This window comes from Amorphotheca resinae, assembly GCF_003019875.1.
Source record: "Amorphotheca resinae ATCC 22711 unplaced genomic scaffold M430scaffold_1, whole genome shotgun sequence".
Lineage (NCBI taxonomy): Eukaryota > Fungi > Ascomycota > Leotiomycetes > Helotiales > Amorphothecaceae > Amorphotheca > Amorphotheca resinae.
In genome coordinates, this window is record NW_020194471.1 from 88,580 (window position 1) to 114,149 (window position 25,570).

Sequence of the window (25,570 nt, forward strand, 5' to 3'; positions counted from 1 at the left end):
TGGGAGAGGGGGGATTCGGGGGAGGCGGGGTAGCCATGGTTCAGAGTTCCCGGCGCTCAAGGGATGAGAATTACGGAGGGCCCGGTATTATATAAGTAGGGACGCCCAGCATTACCTGCGGTCTTTATATATTATCGTCTTGACTCTTGACCCTTCCCTTGGGAGGACGCCCCCGAGCCTCAACAGCGCTCGTTGGCCAAAATGGAAAATGGAAATTAAATGCGACCGGCAACTGACGGGAACTGGGAATGCGAAGAGATGTCGTCAAGGTAAGGTAAGGAAGGTGAGGGGAAAGGAGACGACAGGCAATAAGGCAACAAGGCGGGGGAAGTGTCGGGTTTTGACGGTGTGGTTGCTAGCCACTGGTCACGGGGTGGTGGTCATGTGATTTCTAGTTTTACCTTACGAGGTACTTCTGTGAGTACTTTTATTACCCAAGGGACCTTATCCCTGATGCATCCATACTATACAGCCAACGGTACGGTTGCGGCTGATGTCTGCAAAATACGGCAATTCAACGCTTTGAGGTACTGTATGTCAGACCTACATTCCGCGAAACCCAGGTGCTGGTTCGTGTTATTGCCCTGGACCGCCCCGCATACCGAGCCAGGGACCCCGCAGTATGTGCTACTGCGTGCCTTATGGTAGGCACCTAGCTAATGTTGAAATATGGTTCCGATACGGCAACATTGGAATACTATGATATGTATGCCAACACGCTATCTCTCAGTCATCCCTCACCCCGCCTCTAGAGTCAAGACTTCTCTTCCATCTTCTAAACCCTTTCCCGAAACTTCCGCTTGCTTCAGAGTCATCACCGATAGAGTTTTCCATCCCCCCTAAATCAACTAAGGGAATCAAACTCGGCCTCCCATGAGCGCACTGGAATGGAAACGCGCAATCGGCGAGACGAGTGATAAGTGTCTTGCACTGATCACTTGATAACTCGTCGTTGAACATGATGGCGCTACGGCAGGCTCTGGAGTTCAGCATGTCGATAATCCCTTGGGGACAGTTCTTGATCTTCACAGGCCAGGGCTGTTGACCTCCGGGATTGACAGTGGTGGCGGCAGGAGACCCGACCCCTTGTTCGTCGATCTTCCAAGCTTCGGCGCGGATGAGTTCGATTAAAAGTCTTGGATCGGTCTTGCATTTCTCAACGATACCTGGCGGGAGGCTGCTGACAACTAATCTCTGCGTCTCCTTGCTGCTCCTATCTGTGTTGATGCTTTTTGTGGGGATATCATACAATATTCCCCAATCAGCAAAATGTCCCTTCTGGGCACGGAGAAGATGGATCTCTTTTGCTGAGACATCAAAAGAGAGAGGTTTCTCAAGAGGTATGCTCAGGATACCAGACTCAGCAGGGACGATGGACTGCGGTGGCATGCAAAGTTCATCCATCAGACCTTCGATTCTGATTCTTTCATCCGCAGCATGTTGGTCGATAATCACTAGCGTTGTCCCTGTCCCATCTTGACTTCCTTTCTCTTCATTAACTTTCGACGAACGCAACTTCACAAGAATAAATTTCTTATCAACCTGTGATATGACGTCCGAATTGCGTAACGCATCTTTTGAGATCCGTCCGCCAATCCCGACAGATGATTCCTTGAAAGCTTTATCAATATCAAACTGCAAACAATCATGGCGGTGACCTTGCAGGATTGTTTGGCTCTCTGCATCTGGCCCATTTATTGGGAGGTGTGGTATTGCGGCTTCAGTGGGGGAGAAGACGGGATTTACCCAGCCTCTCAGGATAGAAGCGATCCAAGGACTTGCTTCTGATGGAGAAGATACTTTGGATTTTATTTTCTTGCGGGAGGAAAGCCGTAAATTGCTCATTGACTGGGATTCCTGATGACTATTACCCGTTTTCCTGGGTTGTATTGTGAGGCCTGTTCTTTTGTTGACGATAGATGTCACTTTCGTTATGGGATTCATCCATGGAATTAGATCATCTTCCCCTAATTGCTCCGCTTCTCCGTCGTTCAAGGGAGCTAGTGGTCGTGGGGTCTCTGACTGCACCTCGGGAACAGGGGCATCTTCGAAGGGTCGGCGCGTAACTTTGCCAGTAGATGAAACCAAAGGAGTAGCATACCTCTTTGAATTTACGTGTGTTGGGTCTGGGGTCGAAGTCCCAGTCGACGGGGGAAGTGTCTGGGTGGTTGAAGGCAGCGGAGCCGTGGAAGGGCGCTCCAGGCGTGATACCTGAGAAGGCGGCGACTCAACTAGATCCTTATGTGAGCCAGATTTTGAGAAGCTGGTCCCCCATTTGATTCGTGACCATGCCTCAAATGGAGACTCTGATGTAGACCCAGTTCGGCGGAATGATGGGAGCTTGACATTTGCCCCGAGTAGATCTGAGTTTGTGATGCTACCTTTTGGAGACTTCCCAGTTTTGTAAGAAGTTGGCAAGCGTGTCCTTGAACTATGTGTCCCAATAGGCCTGGCCTGGCAATCACGACGGGGCAAAGATCGATCGATTGTTCCTGAAGTATTTTTGGGATCATTGGAAATTCGCTGTAAGCGAGGACCCCCAGCAGCCTTTGGTCGGAAATGATGGCTCGTCAGAAACTCGAGAATCATTGCCTTCAATAACTCGAGAATTGAGTTGAGGCTACCACCTTTGTTGTCCAGAATCCCATCCATATCGAGACCTTCCGATGTGCTGATTTCGTCTATATTAATGTAGAACATGGGCCAGCGATCAACCCCCTTTCTCCCTCCTCTGAGTTCTTTGATAGTGTACCCATCTCCCTTATATCGAGCATCTCCTGCTCTTCTTTCCCTCTCCATATCATCAAGAACAGCAGCCTCTTCCTGGTTACCGAATGCAGAATCCATAAATAGACGATTGATTTCGTCGTGAATAATGCTCTGCCCGTCGATTGTCAAAGGATGGATGCCAAACGAGATGAACTGCACGTTTTTGGTGGCACTTGGTTCAAGGCAAATGCTGCCAGTGATCTCCAACTTTGACGTGGATGCTCCAAGTGACACCCACGAGGACCTCTCACCAGGCGTGATGAATGAAGCTTGCGTCAAAATGCTGCAAACATTGGATACATCGACATGGCGTAGAGAGTCATTTGACAGACTCCGAATAATCATTTTCTGTCCCATTCCAAGTTCTCGAACCGTCACAGCAACTTTGCGGGGCCAAGCCAACAAAAGCATGACCACATCCCTCTTCAGACCTTCCCAATCCTTGCTATTAGCACCTTGTCTCTCAGCAGTGATCGCTCTCTGCTTCACTCGGACAGGCATATTTCCGAAGAGATCTCGAACGGTGACACGAGTCCCGTGATCGAAATATGGTAAATGATGCTGAGCTGGAGCCGGAATCTGGCGAGAGATGACTTCCGACTTATACATGCTCATTGAATTGTGCGACCGATGCAAATGGTGATGGGATGTGATGGATAGTAGAGAGATGGCTGAGACATGAGCAAGGAATGTCCCTCGTCCTCCATGGACGGGGCCTTGGCTGCCCAACTTGGAGGTATCTGTCACGTGTTAGCGTTGCCACCAAGTTTCCTCGAAAGATGCCCACGATATGGCTTTCCCAAGCCTCCCGTCTCTCCAAATTCGGACGGTAAGATACCCGACCCATCGTCTTCCACTACACATCCACCTCGGCTATAGTCAACACAGATGTCGACCTTTGTTGACCCCGCATCGAGAGAGTTCTTTAACAATTCAGAGACAGCTCCGTTGAGACTTGTGATGGTAGTTGATGATTTGATTTGAGCAACAACATCTGAGGATAACGGCTGTATCGACATTGCGTTGGAGAGGCGGTATGTAGGTAGAGCATGTGTTTAGAAGCGAAAGGGGTTCAGGGTTTGAAATCGAAGGCAGGAGACACAATGTATGTGGCGCCTTCCCAGGAGGAGAAGGCCCAATGCTCCATGGTAGTTCACATGGGTTGTGATAGCTTCGAGAATGGGATCTAGTCCATGTCCGAAGCTCAGCGACGGTTCAGCAGCTATTCGCATCTGATTTGCGTTCTTGCAAAAGGTTCGATTGCGGAGTAAGGGTGTCAATCAATGCGCGGATCACCCGCTTACGTAAGTTGTCAAGTCGTCAAGTACCCGCCGCTTATGACATAATACTAACACGTGATTATGCGCTAATCCACAGTGGGCGGCAGCCTCGTGGTTCTCAGGGCGTCAATTTAGGACACGAAACTCTCCAGGACATGCCTTTGCCACGGTGCAATAATTGAATACAACTCCTCGCCTTCTGCCGCCACTCGATACTGTCTCCACACATTCGCTCGCAGCGTTTTGCAACCAGGAGACCTTGGCAGACCCATTCCTTTGACGTCGCTCTTTTACCCCAAGCTTCCACGATGGCCACAACAGAGATGGCGCAGCAAACACATGGTATGAGCAAATGCAGTTCGCGCCCCTTACCCCCCTCTCATACACTTTGTTGGAGCTGAAGAATCAAGCGGAGTTCATCTCAACTCTTGCACCTCCCGACAAGTCTAGTACTGAAGGCTGACCGACATGGTTTGTCGCACAGAACGATCCGGCCGTCGCCGCCCATTCTCGACATGGATGAAGAAGCTTACGAATTTCAAAGCTGGCTCCTCCACCGATCCTAGCCAAGCCACGATGAACGGAAAGAGACATGCTTATCAAATGAAATCGAATTCGAAGAAACAGCCGGCCTCGAAGAACAACAATCCGTATCCTGAGTCAGGTCAGATCAACAGGAACTCCGCAGCTCCTGATAATGAAAACAACCCGTCTTTCTCGACGGTTCCTACAGCAAACACCAGAAGTACAGCATCTGTGGATCGTGGCAGGCAGTCAATTAGCATATCCGAAGATGGGCGCCATCCTCCTACGATAGGTAACAAATCGTCCGCGCCAACAGTGTCCACCGATGTGGCTCATTCAGATGCAGCACCCTCTCATGGGGCATCGTCAGCGGCAGGGACATCTGCTACAATCGGAGGCGGCGTTAGTTCGGGTCGAGGAGCAGATAGCACATTCTCGTCCCCAGCACCATCCGTTCGATCCTTGACTACGACTCTCACAACAATACAGTCAGCCGCCCCTCCAGCACCAGCGGCATCTCACAACACAATAAATAATACACAAAGCATACACTTCACTCATCAATTCCCAACCTCCCCTCCTACCGCTTTGCCACCGCATCTCGCTCCTCAGGGGAGTGGTGGACATCCTGCGACATACAGCACAGCGACGGCAAATAACCTCCTCACTGATAATGCTTCCATTCTTACTCTTGCATCTTCTTCGAAACGTCGACGGCGGAGATCAATGGACACAGATGCATCTGTTCGTGCGCTCGCCCCATCCTCCTTGTTCGGTGGCAGTCGAGAGAGCCTTCCTCTCAGTGTCCTAAGCGCGAATATCGACTCCAACACTGTCCCAACACCCCATCAAGCGCGTCCCAGTGTCGCTGGCTTGAATGAGAGGGCAAGCATTTACTCAGCGACCGGAGTAGCCCCCGCTTTGCCAAGTGAACGAAACAGCTACTACGCGGGCAAGCAGTCAGCTACAGCAGACGGTGGAAGTGTCAGGAGTGGACTTCTTGGACATGGACGAAACGATAGTGTCAGTGGGAGCATTGGTGGCGGTGCCAGCGCTTCGAGTCCGCTAGCAAGTCCTCCGGAGTTTGGTATTCCTTCAACGGGAAATCCGAGCCATGCCAATTTGACAGAGGCTAACGAGAAGGGGGCAGCTGACACTGAGGACGGCGCTGAAGTTGTTGTCGAAGAGGCGGGGAAAGCATGATGTTGTGATTGGTTGGGGCTTCTGCTGTGGGCTGTTGGAATTTCAGGGCTTCGGAGGTGTTATTACATATGGGCATGACTTTATTGATGCTGGCGTTGAAGGATCGAAGGTCGAGACATTCTAAAGATACCCGATCATAATTCACTTTGTCTAAAAGACTTCCAGTTTGTTCGAATCAACAGCGGTGATCAATGGAGTCTCCTGGACCTGAGCTCCGCCTTATCGCTGTATATACAGGATACGTGTATATAATGATTTAACGGACGCCAATATATGGTAATTTCTCCCTCTTTTCTAAGATGAGGTGGAGACTAAATTAGAGGTCAAACAGCACTGGTATCGACTCTCCATGGTTGACTAAACCATAAGACTTTAGCGCAGGATGTCCAATTATCTGCCTGTCCTATTTTTCAAAACGACCATCACATACTCTGCGATCTCTTCGTAGCCTTGACGATAGCCTTTGTATATGCATATCTGACTCTATCCTCTTCCAGCGACATCAAGCCTTCGATCGTCGTTCCCCTTGGCGACGAGAACTTCTCTCTCAATGCATCCGGAGTATCTCCATTCTCGAGCAACCTTGCAAGGCTCCTGAGCGCCTGTGTCATCATTTTTCTCGCTTCTGGGCGTTTTATCCCCTGACTAACTGCGCCATCGAGAACACCATCGAAAGCGACTGAAAGATATACCCCTGCAGCACCGGCCAACACGCCTCCGACATCATACACATCTGGTGTCACGGAAACAGTCTTGCCTAATTGGAGGAAGATCCAGTTTGTGATTTCCAGGTATTTATCAGGTATGTTAGTTGTCTCGATAACGGTCATTGACTCCCCGAACTCAGCTGCGAGGTTGGGCATCGTTCGGACAACGAAGCACTTTGGAGGGCCGAGATCGATTCCCTGGATTGCGGCATGAATTCTGCGAGTTGGCGTTCCAACAACAACACTGATCATTAGCTTGCCGGTTAAGGCTGCGCTCACTTTTTCGGCACTAAGGACGGAGTCGATCATGTACGGTTTGCATGCCAGCAGAACAATATCTGCCTCTTCCATGCCTTTAATGTTATCTTGCCGCAACACAGTCACGCGGTCCAAAGACTCCCTAAATCGAGTCTTCAGCCTCTCCACGGACCCTTCACTGTTGACACACGCAATAAAGCGCGTGATCCTGGCCTCTGCCCCCGGGGACCGCATTTTGGTGAGGAGACCTGCCAGAATTGCTGTCCCCATGGTCCCTGATGCAACACTTAGTTATGGGTTGGCTTTATATCGAACCTGGGGATGATACATACCACAGCCAATAATAGCAAGAGTCATGCCCGCCTCTGGTGCTGTTGCATTTGTCGGTGCCATTATTTCTGACTTCGGGGACGCAGCCACGCAACAAGAGGATCGTAGGAAAAATCGAGACTGTAAGTAGATCTATTGACTTATTCGATGCTTCTTGGACATTTGGTTTGTTTGTAACGAACAGAAAGCAGACATCGATTGTCAAGCAATAAGTACCCATGTCGAGAGAGTGGGGGTTTCACTGAGGACCTTCTGCCAACTGTGGGGAGCACGTGATGCCTGTCTTATCCCGTTTGTGCAGCATATTCGTGGAATCTCTCTGAACATAACAGCAACAAATACCTACCTTATCATCCAAGGTCCCAAACGCGCACCCTCTGCCATCGCTCATACTAAAAGGAGGGGTGATTATTGTATTCGTTTAATTTCATCAGAGTTTCCTCGAAACTTGTCGAGAAGGGTACATCTGCTAACTGGTATTCTTGCAGACCATATACCTTCATCCATTATCCATGATCCAGCAAGGCTATTCGCGAAAGAATGAAATAAAATCGAAAGGGCACTCATCTGTGTCGACAAGCAAAGCCATTTCAGGCCAGAGGAATAAAAAAAATCTCAAAGAGCCCAATTACCCCTTCGCCAAAGATGGGGAGCTCAGAATATGAGGGTGCACCGCACACCATATTATGCTCAGATCAGAGCATGCTCAGATCAAATCAGCATGTCAAAACTGTTACCTTTTGTCTGCTGCTAGAGCATCAAAATCTTGCATTCTTTAGAAACTAATCGTGTCTTTGGAGATCCGGTGCTTGTCTCGCTCGAGGCGTGCCATACAGGCCCATACTTTGCTTGACAACTCGATTTCGAGATACGTCGTGTGTGACTGCAGATGGGGTGGGAGAAAAAGGTCACTTTTTGCTTCATCATCGTGGGTTATGCGTAGATGCCCCCTCAGCCCCGCACCCCGTCCAGCAAAAATCAGATACCTGCCTTCCAGCCAAGTTGAAGATCGGCATCAGGTGAGTAAATGTGAGTTCATATCCTTTATAAAGAGAGGCCCAATGACATTCTTCTCTCAATGAGCAGTCTCGTATTCAAAGGTCTTCTTCTATTATCGTTGACCAAACGGCGAGGGACAACACATACTATCTCAATGACAGGTCTTGGTGAGCTGTCAGATTTCCTTCACATCACAAGGTCCTAGATCTGATTCATGTCGGGAGAATCATCCTACACCGCTTCGGAATCATTCACGCTACCCAACTTCTCTGTATAGCATCATGAATCCGATCCGTAGCGGCAGGCCGGTTACGTATCCAGTGTCCACTACCCCGCAGAGCTAGCATATGACGGAGTCTTGGTGACGCTACCTACTACCAAATTGTACCGCCTTTGTGCGGAAACCAGGAACGGGCGTAATACATAGTAGACTTGTGAAGCATCCGCTCATTTTCTTGGAAGTCGTTGGAATCTGGAGAACTACGGACCTACGGTTCTAGAGATACGCAGCGCAAGAGGGGGAGTACAGATGAGATGAGGGGTACGGGTTTCGTCATATTGTTTTCTCTCTTGTTTTCGGTTCGTTGAATGAGACACACATCGTTGCTGTGCAACGGAAAACCCCTAAGGGTCATTGTGCAGGACTCTGTATACAGCGTAAGGGACCCAAAAATAGCATTCTAAGTATGCATCAATAGTGCCAGAAGGCCTAAAATCGCCCTAGATTATCTGTCGTCCTTCCTAATCAAGACGACCCCGAAGCTAGGATTTCCGGTTTCGATAAAAAAGAGGCTGGGAGAACCTTTTGTAGTGGGTTAAATTTTGACGTTTAGCTTTAAAGCGTTGGTTTCCAGCGACATATATGACTCGGGAGCAAGTTTTAGTGCTCCGATCAGCAGCTGAATGGTTTTTAGGAAACGCAAACGAGGTCCTTTAACCTCACGAAGTTTAGATAAGTCTCACTTATTTTCCTATGTTGAAAAAACAACCCCTCATGAATCCTTCGTATCGAAGTTGAAGAGAAGGAGAAAACTGCATGATGATTCCACAGCCAAGAAAGTTATGAGGGTGCAGAAGGGTTTTTATGATGTCAGGATCCAATGTAAGGGTACGCGGGTGTGCCTCCATAGGTCAGAGGACGTCTTGATGTGTAGCTATCATTACAGCAACACTTATCATGCCTGTACAGACCTTCGGTAATTCGCCCTCTCGGGATAACGTGGTTCGCTCGCATGACCGCAACTGGAGCGTGCTTTGTTCGTGGTCCTCAGCTAGGATTATCACAAACCTGCGGGGCCAGGTAACCCTAGAGACTTTGGACGAAGCAAAGTAGGATCGTCCATCGCAAACTACAGCCTGCAGCCTGCAGCCGAGGCTGAAGTTTCCCTCCGAAGAGCAGTGGTACAGTACCGTACTGTTAGTATTACTAACGGTTTCAAGTGCCGGTGTGGATGAGCTTAAGCTTGGACTTGATAGGTGGGGCTGACGGTGTCCCGAACCACATATAACTCCACGTAGCTATAGCTGCTATTCCGTAGAAAGGCCGCGCAAGATAGAACCAGGGAATGCCAGAAGGTGTTCGGTGCAACCGGCCCCGTGTGTTCCTGCAGGAACGCGCCCAGCGATTTTTGTTTCCTTGAAGCCGGATTTCCATCAGAAAGGAAGGATGTTTGGCTCGACATCAACAAGCACTTTCAAGCGACCGCAACGCAGCAATACCCTGAACGCATAATCCTTATCTTAAGGCTGTCTTATGCGGCAGATCTCCAGAGCCATCGACCCACGCGGCAGTCAATGCGTGCGGAACACAATGCGAAACGAGAGCTGGGCGGGGATTTGCCCAGCGATCGTAGCCTTTAGCGTCACCCCAGGCAATGCTCCTCCCTACCGAGTAAAGACGTGCTTGTTATTAGTCCACGATTATCAGATGAGACAGCCCAAAGAAGAGAGGAAGACCTCTGATCGCGGGTGCTGAGCCCTGTTCGTCCTACCGGCAACTTTGTGCCCCATATGTCTGCGTGGATTTCGGGGTGCCGTTTCCGGGCCAAGTGGACTGTGTAATCACCAGCAGCACGAGTAAGGTGACCACAGGGTCTGGGAAATGATTGTTATGCCATGGCACACGCAGGGCCCAGTCCCGGAGGGACCACGAGGACGTCAGCATAAGCGGTCACCACAATAACGGGGCTCAGAACAGAATATAAATACAAATGGCGGTTCCGGTGTGAAGGCAATTTTGATGTTAGAGAGGGCAAGAAGAAGAAGGTAGGTAAGGTAGTGAAGAAGATATCATATATACGTCGGATAATCGGATAATCGTCGGGTACTCGCATGCATCGTCCAAGCTCTGCTTAATCTTATCACCACGTGCCGATCATGTTCGGATCAATATCAACCATCGCCGTCCTCCTCGCCTCGCTCCATCTCTCCGACGCTCTCCCACAACCTCGCTCACCCATCTCGGAGAGGGACTCGACAAACCCGTTATCCAGGAGAACATCACAGGCCGAATATGTCAACAATGCAATTGCCGCCTTCAACCAGATGCAGACCTGGTATGACAAGTCGACCGGACTCTGGCAAGGCTCTTGGTGGCCGAGTGCCAACGCTCTCACGACAATTGCGGACTTCCAAGCCTACTTTCCCGGTGAACTTCTGTCAATCACCGACCTTGTGTACCCAAATACCCTTGCAAATGCTCCCAAGAGCTTCGGTTCTGGCGGCTTCCTGGATGGATTCTACGACGATGAGCTGTGGTGGGCTCTTGGTTGGATCCAGGTATATGATGTGACCGGCGACCCCAAATACCTCAATACCGCGACTGCGATATTCGAGGATGCGAAAGCCGCCTGGGGTACCACACCATGCAATGGTGGCATCTGGTAAGCCTGACTTTTCCGTTCTCCCCCCTTTTCTATTATTCTCTCCTGGGTCAGATGATTCTAACATTACATACTAGGTGGGACAAGGCTCACACGTACGTGAACGCAATCGCAAACGAGCTCTACATCACCACCGCTGCCAAGCTCGCAAACCGCTCGCCCCATTCTCCATCCGATGGTTACTACTGGAACGAGGCCCTCAAGGCCCACGATTGGTTCATGGCCTCTGGGATGATCAACTCCGATAACGTCGTGAACGATGGTCTTAACTCCAACTGCCAAAACAACGGCTATGAAACCTTCACCTACAATTCAGGGGTGATCTTGGGTGGTCTGACTGAGATGGCCTGGGCGTCAGGGGATAACTCCTACAACGAAAAGGCCAACACCCTCGCGCTGGCTGCCATCGCGCACTTCACTGACAGCAATGGCATTCTGCACGAGCCCTGCGAACCTAATTCCTGCGATTCCGATGAGCAGCAATTCAAGGGCATCCTTGCCCGGAATATCAATTTCATGGTCAATCGGGCGACCAACCTTCCGGAATCGACGAGGGAGACGTATGTCAACTTCCTGCAGAAGAACGCCGATTCCATTTGGGCGCATGACCAATCTAATGATTTCCTGGGCCTTGTGTTCAACGGGCCTCCTGGTACAGCGACGATCCAGACGCAGGGCTCGGCCTTGGATGTGATCGTCGGTGCTGCTGCTGCTTTTTAACTACTTCTAGATTAATGGTAAAAGGGGAATAATGCCTCGCGGGAATGTATATATCAAAGGGGTTTGGTGGCTTCGGCGCATATCTGGAATATATGATTACATTCTTTATAATGATATTACGATTAATATAGCTAGTTTGAAATTGGACATCCGACGATCTCTTCCCTTTCACACGTCGGTGGGGGTTTATGTAAATGATGCCGAAAGGATCATCGCCTCCCTCAACTACTCACTCGCGGACTAAACCCCTCAATTCTCCCTCTAACCATCCCAAAAGCTCCTCCGCTTTCACGTCCTCGGCAACACTCGAATCCCAAGACAACGCTACACTCATCCCCCCATTCTTCGCCGTCGCTACACAGAAACAGAACGGCGGCCCGTACGTCCACGCGCCCTGGGAAAACATCACTCGGTCAAAGTAGGCTCGCCCCCCCTGCTCTCCCCCATCGCCACCATCGAGAAGCCCCAGATTCGAGACCTCAAAAGAGGCACTCCGTTTCGTCCCCAACATCCCCTCAAAATACCCCTTGAAGTTATTCGCTATGAATTTGAGCAACCCGACACTTTGGTCGTAAGGCGAGGCACTCTGGGCATCGATGTCTTTTTTACATTGGCGGGCCGCGTCCCAGAGGTGCGCATCGCCTCCGATATAGCCACGAGGGGGGTTTGCAGTGCTGGAAAATTTGACGGTGGCACCGGAGACGTAGAGGCCTATGTCGAGGTTGGTGTTGCCTGTGAACTTGCGCCTAAGAGGTAGCAGTGTCAGTCAGATGCTTAATTCGTTGGGGTAGGAAGATGGGAAGGTAAATGCTGGCTCATGAATTATCGGCCACGTTACTGAGACAGCTCCTTGAAACTTGGCCTCAAGGATCTCTCAACGCAGCACCTCCATGGAAGAGGGGAGTTCGGAGAATATGAACCCAAGGATATTCTTACAGGGATACTGGAAGAGTGCCCACAAAGTGGCTGTACTTCGGATACATCATTCCGAGTTTGCGGCCTATAAGGATGGTAATAAGAGCTGTGACCGAGGTTTTTTCTCGTCGGCATAGAGAGACGAGACCATCAACTATAGATGCTGGCAGTAAGAAACTGCGAACGGTGGTGATCGGTGGCCTAGGTAACTCCGTGCTAATAGGCGGGCCAGTCCATAGCAAGGAATCGACGGGCGAATAGATGAAGGCCTTGAAAATTTCCTTCGCCATAAACAATATGGAGATTGGCAGTGGCGTTTTCATCTCAAGATTTGGAAGTAAATCCTTCTTCGGGACCGGTACCACGGCAAGCGTCGAGTTATCAAGAGATGCTTTAGGATCGTTGGTGATGAGACGGTTCAAGGCGTTGAGGAAGGTCAAGTGGAATGCTCCTCCAGAGAGCCCATCCCCTATCCCATGATGGAAGAAGAACCCGACGGCAAACCTCGTCACTTCTTTGATCTTGGTCGATTCATCTTCCTTCGTCTCGGAGGGCGGGGCCGCGACGACAACCCGCCAAAGCGGAAGCTCTTCACTACTTCCAATCGAGCCTCGATGCCCATCTTGTGCCCAATTGTCAAAAGTCGATTCGAGGTCCGACTCTATGATCTTCACAATGTCGCGAAGATCAATCTTGTCCAGTCTGGCCCACATTGGCGCCGGTGTCTCCTCATCCTTCACATTGACCCCAAGGATCGGATGGATGTTGATCAACTCTCTTAACGCGGCATAGACAAGGTTTGTAATGCTATCGGAAGCACCAAGCACAGATCGGGGCACGCTGTACCATGCTGTCACTTGGACGTTATTATAGAACTTGATTTGATTCCGGATGATGTTGAACCGTTCTATGTTGCCTAGATATCGCTATCAGTCGGTGATCTCTTATCTCCTTTTCAATCTTTCTTACCCGTCGGCCTCAAAGGAGGATCTTCCATCTTGCTTGTGGTCATTTCGTACGGCTCGAATTGGGGTTAATACTCATCAGTCGAGCTTCGGAAATATACAATGATTTTTCTATCTTTTCCGCTTCTTTGATCAGACAAGTATTCTATCCTTTCTCCTTGACCTGACTGCTGCCTGTTGCGCACGGTTCTCGCGAATTTTGCGAACCCCCTGTGATCTCACGTGACCAACTCATGTCTGACCTTCCCTTCGCTATCTATTCTTTCTTATTTACCTTGTTTAAATGACAAAATCTGTACAACTACTTCACATTACTAGGCGGTAAATGGGCAACTTTTTCAAAGATGGGAGTTCAGCCGCTGCTTTCCAAAGGCAACCTGTCAGAATCTCACGCTGCTCCAAAGCTCGCGTACCTGCACCTACGGTAGCAGGTCGTTACCACATGTCGAGAATCGCTTCTCCTATTCTTATTCCGTTTTAGAGATGCTTTTTAAGGCATTGTCTTCGAATTCTAGCCTTCAGGTTTCAATTGGGAAAAGGTTATTGAGGGAGGTGAAAGTGGTTGAAAGAACTTTGAGAATCAGACCTGTTGCAGATTCCGTACAGTCCGATGGCTATGCGTTGTCTTCTAATACTTCCATGATTCCTTTTCAGCACATTCCAAATCAATAACTCCTTGGTCCCATCAAAGCAGCGCATCATCACCAGGCTTCCACCACAAATCCAGGGAGATCCTCTACCCAGGATACAGTAGCGCAAGGGGTAGGCAGTTCAACCGAATCATCCTTAAAACCCACTGTACCAATCAACCTCAACCACCAATGTATCACCCCTCTGGATCCCCAACCCACCCACCGTCAACTCGCCTCTAAGCTGTCTCCCATTCCGAAAAATCCTTAGCTGCTTCTCCTGGCTCACGAACCGCCGGACTCGGAAGTTCTCGCACAGCTCGTCCACCGTGGTCGTCGGCAGTACCAGCATCTGCGCTCTCTCGAGCCCCTCGTTCTGCAGAAAGATGGCCAACGGGGATTCACCCTCAGCGGATGCCTCGTTCTTGACCTCCTGGCGTGCATCAGATGAAAGCGAGAGTGTCGCAGTCAACTCTTCGAGAGCCGTGAGAGCCGTGAGAGTCGTATTCTTCGCCCTCTTCCTATACATCTCATACTTCAGCGTTGGTGAGATCTCATTGGCAAGGCCCATCAGTTCCGCGACCTCCCTATCCACGTCGACGCCGAAATATTCCTTGTAGAGTCTCTTGTCGGTGTCAGAAGGGACCGTGCCGCTCGCCACGTTGATTGGCAGCTCGAAGCTGTAGGCGTGCGAGACCAACTCCATGAAAGCATCGATGGTCGCTGGCGGGAAGGGCAAATCCTCGAAAGCGAGGTGGTACACTGAAGGCCAGTTAGCTAAGCCATCAAGAACCGGAGCACGACGCGCAGCGTACAGAGAGTTATTAGGTTGTTCTTCGCTTTCGGGATGCTGGACGCTTGCTGGGCTAGCCATTTGTGGATCTCGTCGTGATCTATGTGTTGAAATCAGTCTTGGTAGCTCCAGGGGTAAGGAGATGGACAGTCTCGTACATTCTTCAGGCGCCTCTTCCAATAGCTGCAGGTACTGACTCTTAAGGAGTGCGGTACGGATTGACTGGCAGTGTATCAGGGCTCGTCCGAGTGCTTGATCCTCCATAACTAGCCTATGGAGCGTCTCTTTGAATCCATCCACCTGGAAGAGATTAACATGTTTTATGTACCGTACAGGAGTTGGAGAACTTGCCTGGATGGGAAACAAAGGGATTGCTTCGATAATAATCTCATAATCGTCATCGTCGAATTCGTCTCTTGCACCCTACCATATCCTCTGATTAGAACAGTAGATTCCGTATGTGGGAATAATAGAAGCCATACCTCTCCAACACCACGCTGTGCAGATGATGACATTTTCGCGTCCTTCTAGGATCTGTAAGACGGGATTTAGAGCAGACGCGTCTTAGTAAATTATCAGTTGTTGTAGAAATCGTGTTCAATGGTGTTGCAGATCAAGCTTAGAAAGCCTGAGGTAGTTCAATAGATCGAGGGGGGGCACGCGTGATAAAGAAGACTGTGCTTCGCGTCAAAGAAACTTCTTGAACCGATAGTGAATTACTTAACGAAAGTGAATGTCAGCGCGTTAAGTTCTTCTTGGCAGGTTTGAACGATGATAGGGTCCTATATGTCTTCCCATATTCAGAACAGCTCCTCAAACATTTCTGTGTGTAGCATGATCCTCAATCCAACTAGGAACGGCCACCCTCAAAGATAGAAAACACTCTTTATTCATGTCTGTATATAGGCTTCTAGAATCCAAACTTCGTAATCTCATCTCCAAACCTAACTCCCCCTCTATTTATAGACCAGAACATTCTCGGAATCACCCTCTCCATATATAAAAAAATCTCTAGTTGGATGTCTGCTCCAAAACTGCTTTCTATATCGACAAGCCCCCACTGTTCAGCTGCCTGGGTTCACTCGCAGCTTCGAAGGTTCCATCACCCAAGACACGCACCCCCTGTACTGCACTCTCGCGCTCCCCAACCCACATGATATTATGACCTCTCTCTCTCATGCTCTCCACTGTGGCGTTGTCGTAACTGTACTCGAATGTTGTTCGAGCTGGCAGTAGCTGGTCGTGGATCCTCGGCTGCCTCAACGCTTCTGGTAATGTCATGCCGTGGTCGAGAACGTGCCAGACGCTTTGCACTGTGGAGGTGATGATGCGAGAGCCGCCAGCAGCACCGATGGATATGTAGAGGGTGCCATTGGGATGCTCGACAATTATCGGGGTGATGGAGGAGAGCGGCCGTTTGTTGGGTCTGATGTAGTTTATTGGCGAGGGAACAAAGCCGAATTCATTCGTTACCCCCGGGATGGAGAAGTCGTTCATCTCATTATTCATAATTATCCCTGTCATCAGTCAGTATGACAATACAAGAGGAGTAATAGAACGTACCGGTCTCTGGAACCATGAGCTGGGAGCCGAATAGGAGGTTGATTGTCGAGGTCAACGTGATGGTCATGCCGGAGTCGTCTGCTGTCACTATGTGCGACGTCCCGTGATTTGTTTTGATGTCATAATTCTTCGGGTTATAGGCTGACACGTTTTGGGTGTGGTCATCTGAGATCCTGGCTCTGATGCTTGACGCTGTCTTGGGCGCAATCATCTTCGCCTCAAACTCATCCATGTAATCGAAGAAGTCAGGATCTCCAAGCTCCGCATGCGCTCCATATGCGAACCGCATTGCCTCATCTAGCCGGTGGGTATTGAGCCTCAAGAGGGCGGGGTCACTCATATCGTACCCTTCAATAATTTTGAGGATGTTTAATGCCACGGATCCACCACTGGGAGCCCCACAAGAGTAGACTTTGTAGCCCCTATAATCGATGCTGATCGGCTTTCGTGTCGAAACCTGGTAGTTTTTGAGGTCATCCAGCGTCATGGTACCATTATCAGCTTGGAGTGCGGCAATGGTATAGTTTGCTGCATCAGTCAGTGGGGAGACAGGTGGCCTCTGGGGTGAAAATGCTCACCTATCTCTCCTTCGTAAAACGCCTTGGAGCCATGAATGGCAATCTGCTCTAGGGTACTATATACTCATCAATACTACATACCAACATGTCTGAGAGCGAGCCTTACTCGGCGTATCGTTTCCTCGTAAGGATATCGTTGAGCCCAAGAAGGGTTCCTCGTAGCTGTCAGCGGGGGGTCGGTCCGTTCAGTTCATGGAGGTTTACCATTTGGCGCAAAATCGATGGCCCAGACAGGATCGTCCACTAAAAAGCGGCTCGTTTCTGACATTGCAGCATTCATGTAGCTGACGAGATCCTCGGTCACTGCAACGCGCTCAGTAAGAATTCACAGAATGTCACGTGATGTCTACCTGGAAATCCATATCTGGCAACGTGGACTACAGGGTTGACAACTGCTCGCCAGGGTAAGTTCTATGAGTGACTGGTAAGCATCGCGAACATATATAATGGATATAGAGAAGTAGATACTCACTCCATATTTCTGGTGGACGGTTTCCAACCCCCGGACATCACCCGGAACGCCACTCGCGAGCCCACCGAAGACGCTTCCATTTGCGTTTCCTTCGAACATGTCCTGATAAGCTGCTGCAGGCGCCTTTTCCCGAAAGTCTGGGGAGAGTTAGTGAGATTCCCCTGTGGCAGACGATGACAAGGCCCGGCGCACCGATTGCTTCATAATTCCCGTGAGAATCCCGCACTAACATGAATCCACCACCTCCAATACCACTATGTTGCATCCCTGAGATCATTAGCGAAGTCTAGACTGTGTTGACGAGATGGTTTACCTATCACTCCCACGCAGAGAGTCGTCCCAACCAGCGCATCCGCAGCATTCCCCTGGAATCATGTGATCAGTCTCTGGAGCTGAGAACTCTGTACGGGACCACTCACCCCTTGCTTCAGCAGCTCGATCCCAATCTCACTGCACACCTTGCTCTCAGATGACACGGCGCCAGACCTCCGAGTCGAAGAAGAGTGCACCACGAACTGCCCGCTGCAGCTGCTCGCGAGAAACGAGAGCAGCGCGAGCAAGCCAGCTATCAGCATTGAACCTGTTCCCGTCAGTCAGCCCAGCCCTTGGCCTCTCTGATAGCGTTGCATATACCCATCGCGAAGCAAGTCGATATGATATATCCCGAGATCGTAAACAAAAGAGTGGTATCTCCAGCCCGCGGGGATACACTGGGCAGTCAGTTCTTGACAGAGGCCTTCCAGAAGCAAGGCTGTATGCGGATGCCGCTCCTTGATGTCTTCCAGTTCCACCACGGTCGAGACACCACGAAGGATCGGAGTCTTCAACATGGGGCCTGAAGTTGCCGCTTTGGTGCTGGTGTCTCGCTTGCGATAAGAATCTTTATTTGCCGGTGTGCAATTATCCCTTTTATCCTTTCTTTGCCTCCCCTATCTCCCGTGCCGCTCGAGTATCACTCGCCCATGATCCCAGGAGATAATAGGAGTGGATAGATCTTTCAAGGCTTTCGCTCTAGAGGAGAAGACGGGCTGCCGGCTTCCGAGGGGTATCCGAGACGGCCAAAGAGCAGTGCGATACAGAGAAGGCAGATACATCCCTCATATGATTCTATAGATGACAACAAGAAAAGACAAGGCCAAAGACAAAAGAAAGAAAGAAAGAAAGAAAAGACATGCGCCTACCCACTGCCTTCTACCACTCAAAACTCAAATCCACCGCGCAGTCCTCGACCGACGTAGCGGAGCAGGAATCTTTCGTCCTCAAGATCTCACATCATCCACTCACCCAACCTCAAATCTCCCGCCTCGATCGCTTCTTCTTCTTCTTCTGCTCCGCACAGCTGCGAAACTCCCACTTGGTCTGACGCAGGCGCAACCCCAACCACAAGCTCCATTGATATACGTTTATACCTTAGGTAATAATCAATGAGAGTAAGGAGGACGAGGAGGAGGAGAAAGAAATCTTCACTCTGTATAATAAATTAAATCTTGCCCTTATGAGACATACATATACATAACGTAAACCCGTCTCCGATCCGATGGCGACAGAAGATTCTCCAATGGCGAAATGCATCACGCCCATGCGCGGCCCCAATTCAGCGTTCTGATTCGTAGAGACGAGAAGAAGGGGCGGGCGCATCACGTGGTTCCGGATTTCCCTCGCATTGAGGTATTAATTGAGCTTTGGTTTATGTGTGGGGTTCTTGGTTCTACAGTACAGGCAGTAGAGGTGGTATCTCTATCTAGATTGGAGTTCCGTTGGCATGTACACGGCCGGTTGGTGTAGTTGGTTATCACGTTTGCTTAACACGCAAAAGGTCCTGGGATCGAACCCCAGACTGGTCATTGGTCCATCTCTTTTTTTGGGCTTTTTTTGCCCTCTCCTCTTTTGCGCAGTAAATTCTTTTGGCATCTTGCTTTTCGCCCTTCTACTTTTTATTTTAATTTCTTATTCCTTTCGCCCTTCTACCTTCTCCCTAATTATTGTCCCCTCTCTTTGTTCTTTTCTGCCCTTTCTACTTTGACCGTCCGTGCCAAGTTGTCGCGAAAACGCTCTCTTGCACGACCAGCAAACGATCTCTGCACGAAGACCACAATATTTCTGACAGATCTCTCCCTATGATCAAAGAATTACAAACAATATATTCATAGTTTTCCGGCTAGATAATACCACCATGACATTGCAAATGCCGAAAATCTTTGCCTTCCCATAAAGCTATGCTACAATAATTCCCTCCCCCACATGTTCGTCCCCCATCCATCAGCAGTCGACAGATGGCATTCCCAAAGTAACGCCGCGCTCTCAAAGGTTCTCTCTCCCTCACATTGATTAATCTCAGGTATCCTGACCATTTGCCTGCTCAATACTCCGGTGAAATTTGTTCCTTGGCGCCATGCTGCAATGAAGAACCACGCCACATATGTAATCTCCCTTCACATTTCTTATGCCACAATTCATCTGTGCATCTTCCCGGACCAGTAGGGGGAATCAACCGCCAAATGATCTTTTGAACCCGACCCAAAAACCCTTAGCCATCCATGACCACCTTCTTGGCGGTCTCTGTACTTCCTGCCGACCCATTTGTGCCACGGCGAACCATCGACGACTGGAGGCTTACGCGTGGCTTTCTCCTGGTCATCGTAAGCCCTTCATCACTATCCGAGTCATCATCATCAATATCATCATCAATCGTGAAGGTGCTATCTCCATCCCCATTATACCCTTCTTCATCAACGTCAACGGCGAGAGCATCATTTATATCCCTGGGTGTTCTAACGTCATTCGAAGTTTGCTTCGAAAGCGAGGGTGGTGTAAGCGTTTCTGGTGTACTCTCGATGCTCAGCGCCTGCTGAGGTCGTGGGACAACACCTGGGTGCTGGAGGAAATCCCCTTCTGGGTCAGCGCAGATAGATGAGCCACTCGAAACAAGAGCCGGTAGCGATGGGACAGATGGGAAGACCTTTTCCCGAGAGCCTAGAGTAACCGATGAGAGGGGCGAGGCGTGATCTGAGGGCGAGGTGACCACGCTATTTGAGTTGACAGAGCTAGATGATTCCGCACGCTTGGCTTCTTGCTTCTCGATGAAGATATCATCGTCTGGGGAACGAGGACAATGTGTGGCAGGCTCCTGCAACGCCGTACTGGCCTGCTCCTTTCGCTTCTGATCTGCGTCAGCTTCCATCTTTCTTCGTCGGTCCAGCACTTCTTGGGCATGTTCGAAAGATTCAGGCGTACTAGCCCCATAGACTCGGGGTGCCGGTGTCTTGCCCTCAGGAGTACGGTTTGCAGTCGTAGGGCGCTCATCTAGGTGCGAGGCGGCACCACCCGGGTTTGGCGTTGAGGGTTGAGATGTCTGATATTGGCGAATGGCATGCGGTTGGAAGAACAAGGGAGAGGGTAGTGGCTTATCAGAAATGATATTGGCGCGGCTAACCTCGGGAGAGTGGGACGGGCGTGGCTGGTGCAGAATAGCTGGATGCTCGAAATGCCCAGGTGCAACTGTAATAGTGGTTGCAACACTTGGTTCCGCATGTTTATTCTCCAGGCCAAAGATGCCACGATCAACCGATTTCGACCGAGCAGAGACATGCTCCTCGACATCGGCCATGAAATCTCGGCCTCTGTTGTCCCACAGGCGTCCTCCGAATAGCTTACCATGATGGTCTGTGAATGGACCAGCAGTGACGGAACCCGGATTGCTTGGCTCTTCCTCCAGCACTAGGCCCGTTGGCGCACTCGTTACGGACCGGGAATGGGTATGCCCTCTACGAACGACCGTCTGACCTGACGCCGCCGTCGAAACATTACGCTCCGGCGGATCTGGCCTTCTATCAGAATCTCCCGTTGTACCGGATCGGAAACGCTTGGGGGTAGCTCCTACCGGCGAAGACTGCTGAACAGAGTCAAGCGAGAATGGACTCCCGTCATCAGTTGGAAGGTCGGGACTAGCTGTCAAGCTGTGGGAGAGGGGATGCTCGGTCGCTTCACGATGTTCGAGGAGGCCGCCGACCACTGAGGCGTACGGGGATTCATCACCACGAACACTCACCCCCCGGCCATCTCTGGCGATGGGTGTCACGGGCGAGTGCATTTGGTGATGAGTATCCACCGAGCTTGCCGTGTTGCTTGTAGCCCGTCTCCGACCTTCGCTCCTCGTGTCACTCCTGGTGACTGACAAGACCTTTCCGACGGCCTTCTTCATAGCCGAACGAGCTCGTTCGATGATCGAAATAGGGATAACGGCGTGATCCAGCTCGGCTCTATCAACCTCGATTCTCCTACCTGCAGTCTTCCTTGACGGATCTGTATCATCAATCCAACCAACAATGTTGTCGATACCTTTAATAACCCAGGGATGGCGTTTGACCTCCCTCAATTTCATCCTCGCGGCAGGATCTTTTATCAGCATCCTGCTAAGCAGATCGTATAATTCATCATCGATCTCTTCGAAGGCGAGTTCCCCTTCTTCTCGGTAAGGCCCAGTCGATGGACCGCATCGTGCAGTCTGGTTTGACGATAGAGGCGGGCACAAGGGGTCAACAGCCTTCAAGCGTCTTCTTGGAATGTACACATCGTCCTTGGCAATGGCACGGAAGAGTTGGTACTCATCATCGGCCAGGAAAGGGATTCGAGCGAATATGAGACAGTAAAGGGTAATTCCCAATGACCAGACATCAATCTGCTCGGTGACCTTTGGCTGCTCGGCATCCAAGTCCGTGTAGCACAGTTCGGGGGCAAAGAAGGCTGGGGTCCCCACAGTCTTCGCAAGCTCCAGATCGTCATCGAAGTCAGTAGCGTCCGCTTCCGAGATGTTCTCCTCGGTTTCGCCTTCTCGGATCGGCCGGCCGAAGTAAGACACGCCAAAGTCGGAAATCTTGACCCGGTGATCCTTGGTCCACAATAAGTTCGCCGGTTTGATGTCTCGATGGACGATCCCTTCATAGTGAAGGTACTCTAGTCCTAGCACGGTGTCTCGGAAAGCAGACCGAGCTTGGTCGATCGTGAAGCAAGGAACGTAGGAATAATCATCCTCGAACGCGTCATGTTGCATGGCATCAACGGAGGACATGTGAGAGATGATGCTATCCGCCGTGCTGGGAGAACGACCCCCGAACTGAGGATCATCAGGGTAGGACCCGTAGTACGTTCCATCAAGAGCACTGAGCGAACCGTGCATGGGCGAGGCACATGGCAGCGGGCCCGGCGTGCCATTTTCATCATCGCTCTCTTCCGTCTGCCCTGAGAGAGATGTATGGGGACGGGAGCTAGATTTCGTTGAAGGGGCCCGGGAGGGGGCTCGGGAAGTTGCCCTTGACTGAACTCGAGAGCCAGGGTTGAGTCGCATCGTCGATTGATACCAAGGTGGGTTATGTCCAGATCCACCAGTCGTTTGCCGTGAAAGGGGGTGCCCCTCCGCATCATGATCATCGTCGTCAACATCGTGCTCATTGTCATCCTCGTTTTCCTCGAGCTCTTCATCGTCACCATGTTCGAGACTCCAATAATCCGGTTGTCCTTGCGAGAGGGTAGAGGCTTTGGCCCGCTGTGCCTCCCTCCGTTTCCGACGTCGCTCGATCATCTTGAAGAACTTTTCGTCCTCCCCTGTATCTGGCTCCCCTCTCTGTTCTCTCTCGACCCTTCTTCGCTCGTATAGACATATCTGTGGAACGCCTTTCTTGCGCCATACTATCTCTCCGAGCTCGACATGCTCCAATACCATGTATATCTTTTTCAATTCTGGGTCATCAATGACCTCTAGTAGACCGACCACATTGGGATGCCGGATCTTCTTGAGGATGGCAATCTCTCTCTTCGTCTTATCCTCGGGGGAAACCGTCACCCTCCCAAGCCGGCGCTTCTTCGAGAACCGCTGTATGATTTTGATGGCCACAAAGTCGCCAGTCTCGAGACTCCGTGCTAACTTTACCTTCCCATGCACACCACGGCCAATCTCATCAATGATCTCGTATTGATTTATCAGTTTGCGGCCCGTGATGAAATCCTGCTCGACCTGTGCTTTGTGCGTCCTAAGGGATGACATATCAGTACGGTCAATGACGCAGCGGGGCACAGCGCTGGAGGGGGACAGATCAAACCGCCGCAACGCACCACCAATCTGCCACATGACATTTTAATGGGAGTGGCAGATGTCGCACGAGGGTCGTGATCTCTCGCGGATGACGAAACGGTTGGTGGAATGGAAAGAAGATTGCGCGACGGGGGGCACCACGCCAGCGAGGGGGGAGACTTACTCTCGAACCTTGTGCATCTGCAACGGATGCAAGTAGGGACTAGAATGGGGTGTGCCATCGGGAAAGGGGGACTGTTGGCGCTGGGCTACCGACGGGCTGAAGAGACCCGGGCTGGAAGTTGGCGTGCTGCCGGCCGTCTTCAAGGCAAGATCCATGGTTGAAGAATGGCACAGCGAGTCTCGACATGTTTGGCGCGAGGGGATTCGGAAGCAGTTTCGCGGCGGGCGGAACGGCGAGTTGCAAACCGTCAGCGAGGAGGGGACATCGGGCGGGAAGATCTCCTGGTCAGGTCAATATTGGATGGGACGGGTCGACGGTGGACGGGTAGACGAGGGGGGCGGACGGCTAGACGGTGACGGACGGTAAAGGTGAAGGTGAAGGTGAAGGTGAAGGTGAAGGTGAAGGTGGAAGGGAAGCAATGGGAGATGATGGCGGTGATGGAAATCGGTGGTTGGAGATTCGTGGGCGTGGTTGGTTGTGATAGAGAGGAGGGGAGAAGTGAGGAGTGAGGAGTGAGGTGCGTAAGGTAGTTCGTCTTGGGGGTTGTTGGATGGGATGGATGGATTCTGATTCTGGTGGGGAGATGCGACCGGGGGGGGGGTTGTGTGTGTGAGAGGGACCTCAGGCCACTTCGGAAGGGAATTAATTACGGCGACCTGGGTCCGTTGGCTCTAGCTTCGATAGGTCTAGCGTCTCAATGCCAAGTGGGCAGTGAGGGCTACACTACGCCCCTTCCGGCCCTAGGGGGCTTAGTCAGCGCCGCGGTAGGCGAGAGAGCCAGACCACGATATACGCGTCACCGCATACGATACGGCACGCGATGCCTGATGCAGCATGGACGTGGACGAAGCGAGAGCCAGCAGTGGTTCAGCCCAACGGCAGCGCGCTCTCGGCCGCGTCACTCTCCGTAGTTCTGCATGCCGCTCCACCCTTCGCTCCTTGGCGTGTAGGCGAGGTGGCGGATCTGTTTATGCGGTGATGTTGTGGGATGTTGTGTGTTTATGCTTATGTTTATGTTTATGTTTATGCTCCTGCTTACCTAAGCTATGAACGTATATACGTACCTACTTTACCTTAAGGTACCTTAAGTAAGGTATTGTATACCTTACATCCCGCCCGTGCAAGGCGGACGACTCGATATGATATCTTCAACTTCCTTGAGGTCCAGGAGACTCGAGACGCTTGCCTGTCCCGTATGCATCTCTCTCCATCTCAGGAAGTCGTGTGTTCCAACCTCCATGTACACCGTCCGGACAGTCCTCACGCTGCCGGGGACCATGGACCATCATCCATCGACCCCGCCGGCTTCTCCCCCTCCTCCTCCCTGAGTCCCCTCAGACATCACATCGCCCTAGTCCCACAACGGCGAATACCTTCAAGATACCTTACAGGAGTAAGAACAGCTCCCTCAAGCATCGACAACGCTTGCTCTCCAAGAAGACGTTCGGAATCAGCGTACCTATCTACAAGTCCTTTTATTCCCCCATCCCGGATCGCCCTCTTCAAGAACCATGGCGCCACTCGTGGGCCGAACTCTTGGCTACCTTGACATTCCGCTGACTGCCTTTTTCGCCCCCGTCCCCCCTCCCTCCAACACCTCAGCGCGATACATCATATTCCTTGATTCTCCTTCCGCTCTCCGTAATAATTCTCATATATATAATCATCTTAAATTTATTTAGTCCCCTTTCCTGACCTTATTAATAATAATACCATCCACCCACGCATCGA

General features: G+C 50.9%; 9 protein-coding genes across 9 annotated transcripts; 3 read left to right on the forward strand and 6 right to left on the reverse strand.

Annotated features, from left to right (window-relative positions):
• Positions 1-726: 726 nt before the first annotated feature.
• M430DRAFT_14355 (hypothetical protein) lies at positions 727-3,788 on the reverse strand (the record flags this gene model as incomplete). The annotated part of the gene is made up of 2 exons (XM_024862833.1): positions 727-3,509; positions 3,557-3,788. 2 exons carry the CDS (start codon positions 3,786-3,788, stop codon positions 727-729), a joined length of 3,015 nt encoding a protein of 1,004 aa, XP_024724572.1.
• Positions 3,789-4,152: 364 nt separating this feature from the next.
• M430DRAFT_149201 (hypothetical protein) lies at positions 4,153-5,988 on the forward strand. Its single transcript, XM_024863148.1, has 2 exons — positions 4,153-4,391; positions 4,534-5,988. Exons 1-2 carry the CDS (start codon positions 4,358-4,360, stop codon positions 5,775-5,777), a joined length of 1,278 nt encoding a protein of 425 aa, XP_024724573.1. The 5' UTR covers positions 4,153-4,357; the 3' UTR covers positions 5,778-5,988.
• Positions 5,770-7,170, reverse strand: M430DRAFT_31946 (hypothetical protein). Its single transcript, XM_024866071.1, has 2 exons — positions 7,075-7,170; positions 5,770-7,017 (listed from the first exon to the last, which is right to left on the reverse strand). The coding sequence occupies exons 1-2, from the start codon at positions 7,133-7,135 to the stop codon at positions 6,200-6,202; spliced, it is 879 nt and encodes a 292-aa protein (XP_024724574.1). The 5' UTR covers positions 7,136-7,170; the 3' UTR covers positions 5,770-6,199.
• Positions 7,171-10,166: 2,996 nt separating this feature from the next.
• Positions 10,167-11,673, forward strand: M430DRAFT_130208 (glycoside hydrolase family 76 protein; the record flags this gene model as incomplete). Its single annotated transcript, XM_024862126.1, has 2 exons — positions 10,167-10,953; positions 11,031-11,673. The coding sequence occupies exons 1-2, from the start codon at positions 10,448-10,450 to the stop codon at positions 11,671-11,673; spliced, it is 1,149 nt and encodes a 382-aa protein (XP_024724575.1). The 5' UTR covers positions 10,167-10,447.
• A 229-nt stretch (positions 11,674-11,902) lies between these two features.
• M430DRAFT_14359 (hypothetical protein) lies at positions 11,903-13,585 on the reverse strand (the record flags this gene model as incomplete). The annotated part of the gene is made up of 3 exons (XM_024862836.1): positions 11,903-12,419; positions 12,610-13,504; positions 13,558-13,585. 3 exons carry the CDS (start codon positions 13,583-13,585, stop codon positions 11,903-11,905), a joined length of 1,440 nt encoding a protein of 479 aa, XP_024724576.1.
• A 654-nt stretch (positions 13,586-14,239) lies between these two features.
• Positions 14,240-14,771, reverse strand: M430DRAFT_31947 (hypothetical protein). The gene has a single exon (XM_024866072.1). It carries the CDS (start codon positions 14,751-14,753, stop codon positions 14,340-14,342), a length of 414 nt encoding a protein of 137 aa, XP_024724577.1. The 5' UTR covers positions 14,754-14,771; the 3' UTR covers positions 14,240-14,339.
• Positions 14,772-15,960: 1,189 nt separating this feature from the next.
• On the reverse strand, positions 15,961-18,613 carry M430DRAFT_62346 (hypothetical protein). The gene is made up of 11 exons (XM_024868982.1): positions 18,222-18,613; positions 18,008-18,168; positions 17,902-17,953; positions 17,781-17,855; positions 17,589-17,725; positions 17,467-17,527; positions 17,321-17,419; positions 17,223-17,271; positions 17,117-17,172; positions 16,539-17,066; positions 15,961-16,492 (listed from the first exon to the last, which is right to left on the reverse strand). The coding sequence occupies exons 1-11, from the start codon at positions 18,223-18,225 to the stop codon at positions 16,017-16,019; spliced, it is 1,698 nt and encodes a 565-aa protein (XP_024724578.1). The 5' UTR covers positions 18,226-18,613; the 3' UTR covers positions 15,961-16,016.
• A 1,308-nt stretch (positions 18,614-19,921) lies between these two features.
• On the reverse strand, positions 19,922-24,400 carry M430DRAFT_130214 (hypothetical protein). Its single transcript, XM_024862127.1, has 2 exons — positions 23,840-24,400; positions 19,922-23,614 (listed from the first exon to the last, which is right to left on the reverse strand). The coding sequence occupies exons 1-2, from the start codon at positions 23,992-23,994 to the stop codon at positions 20,116-20,118; spliced, it is 3,654 nt and encodes a 1,217-aa protein (XP_024724579.1). The 5' UTR covers positions 23,995-24,400; the 3' UTR covers positions 19,922-20,115.
• A 577-nt stretch (positions 24,401-24,977) lies between these two features.
• M430DRAFT_31950 (hypothetical protein) lies at positions 24,978-25,523 on the forward strand. Its single transcript, XM_024866073.1, has one exon. It carries the CDS (start codon positions 25,035-25,037, stop codon positions 25,386-25,388), a length of 354 nt encoding a protein of 117 aa, XP_024724580.1. The 5' UTR covers positions 24,978-25,034; the 3' UTR covers positions 25,389-25,523.
• The last annotated feature ends 47 nt before the right edge of the window (positions 25,524-25,570 follow it).

Coding starts and splice junctions, on each gene's coding strand:
- M430DRAFT_31947 (XM_024866072.1), bottom strand. CDS start 14,753: ATGGGCCTTGCCAATGAGATCTCACCAACGCTGAAGTATGAGATGTAT.
- M430DRAFT_62346 (XM_024868982.1), bottom strand. Junction 17,954..18,007: donor TCGAGCTGCTGAAGCAAGGG/GTGAGTGGTCCC, acceptor ACATGATTCCAG/GGGAATGCTGCGGATGCGCT. Junction 17,272..17,320: donor CATCGATTTTGCGCCAAATG/GTAAACCTCCAT, acceptor GACAGCTACGAG/GAACCCTTCTTGGGCTCAAC.
- M430DRAFT_31950 (XM_024866073.1), top strand. CDS start 25,035: ATGCATCTCTCTCCATCTCAGGAAGTCGTGTGTTCCAACCTCCATGTA.
- M430DRAFT_130214 (XM_024862127.1), bottom strand. CDS start 23,994: ATGGATCTTGCCTTGAAGACGGCCGGCAGCACGCCAACTTCCAGCCCG. Junction 23,615..23,839: donor CAGATGCACAAGGTTCGAGA/GTAAGTCTCCCC, acceptor GTCATCCCTTAG/GACGCACAAAGCACAGGTCG.
- M430DRAFT_31946 (XM_024866071.1), bottom strand. CDS start 7,135: ATGGCACCGACAAATGCAACAGCACCAGAGGCGGGCATGACTCTTGCT. Junction 7,018..7,074: donor TCTTGCTATTATTGGCTGTG/GTATGTATCATC, acceptor GTGTTGCATCAG/GGACCATGGGGACAGCAATT.
- M430DRAFT_149201 (XM_024863148.1), top strand. CDS start 4,358: ATGGCCACAACAGAGATGGCGCAGCAAACACATG. Junction 4,392..4,533: donor GATGGCGCAGCAAACACATG/GTATGAGCAAAT, acceptor TTTGTCGCACAG/AACGATCCGGCCGTCGCCGC.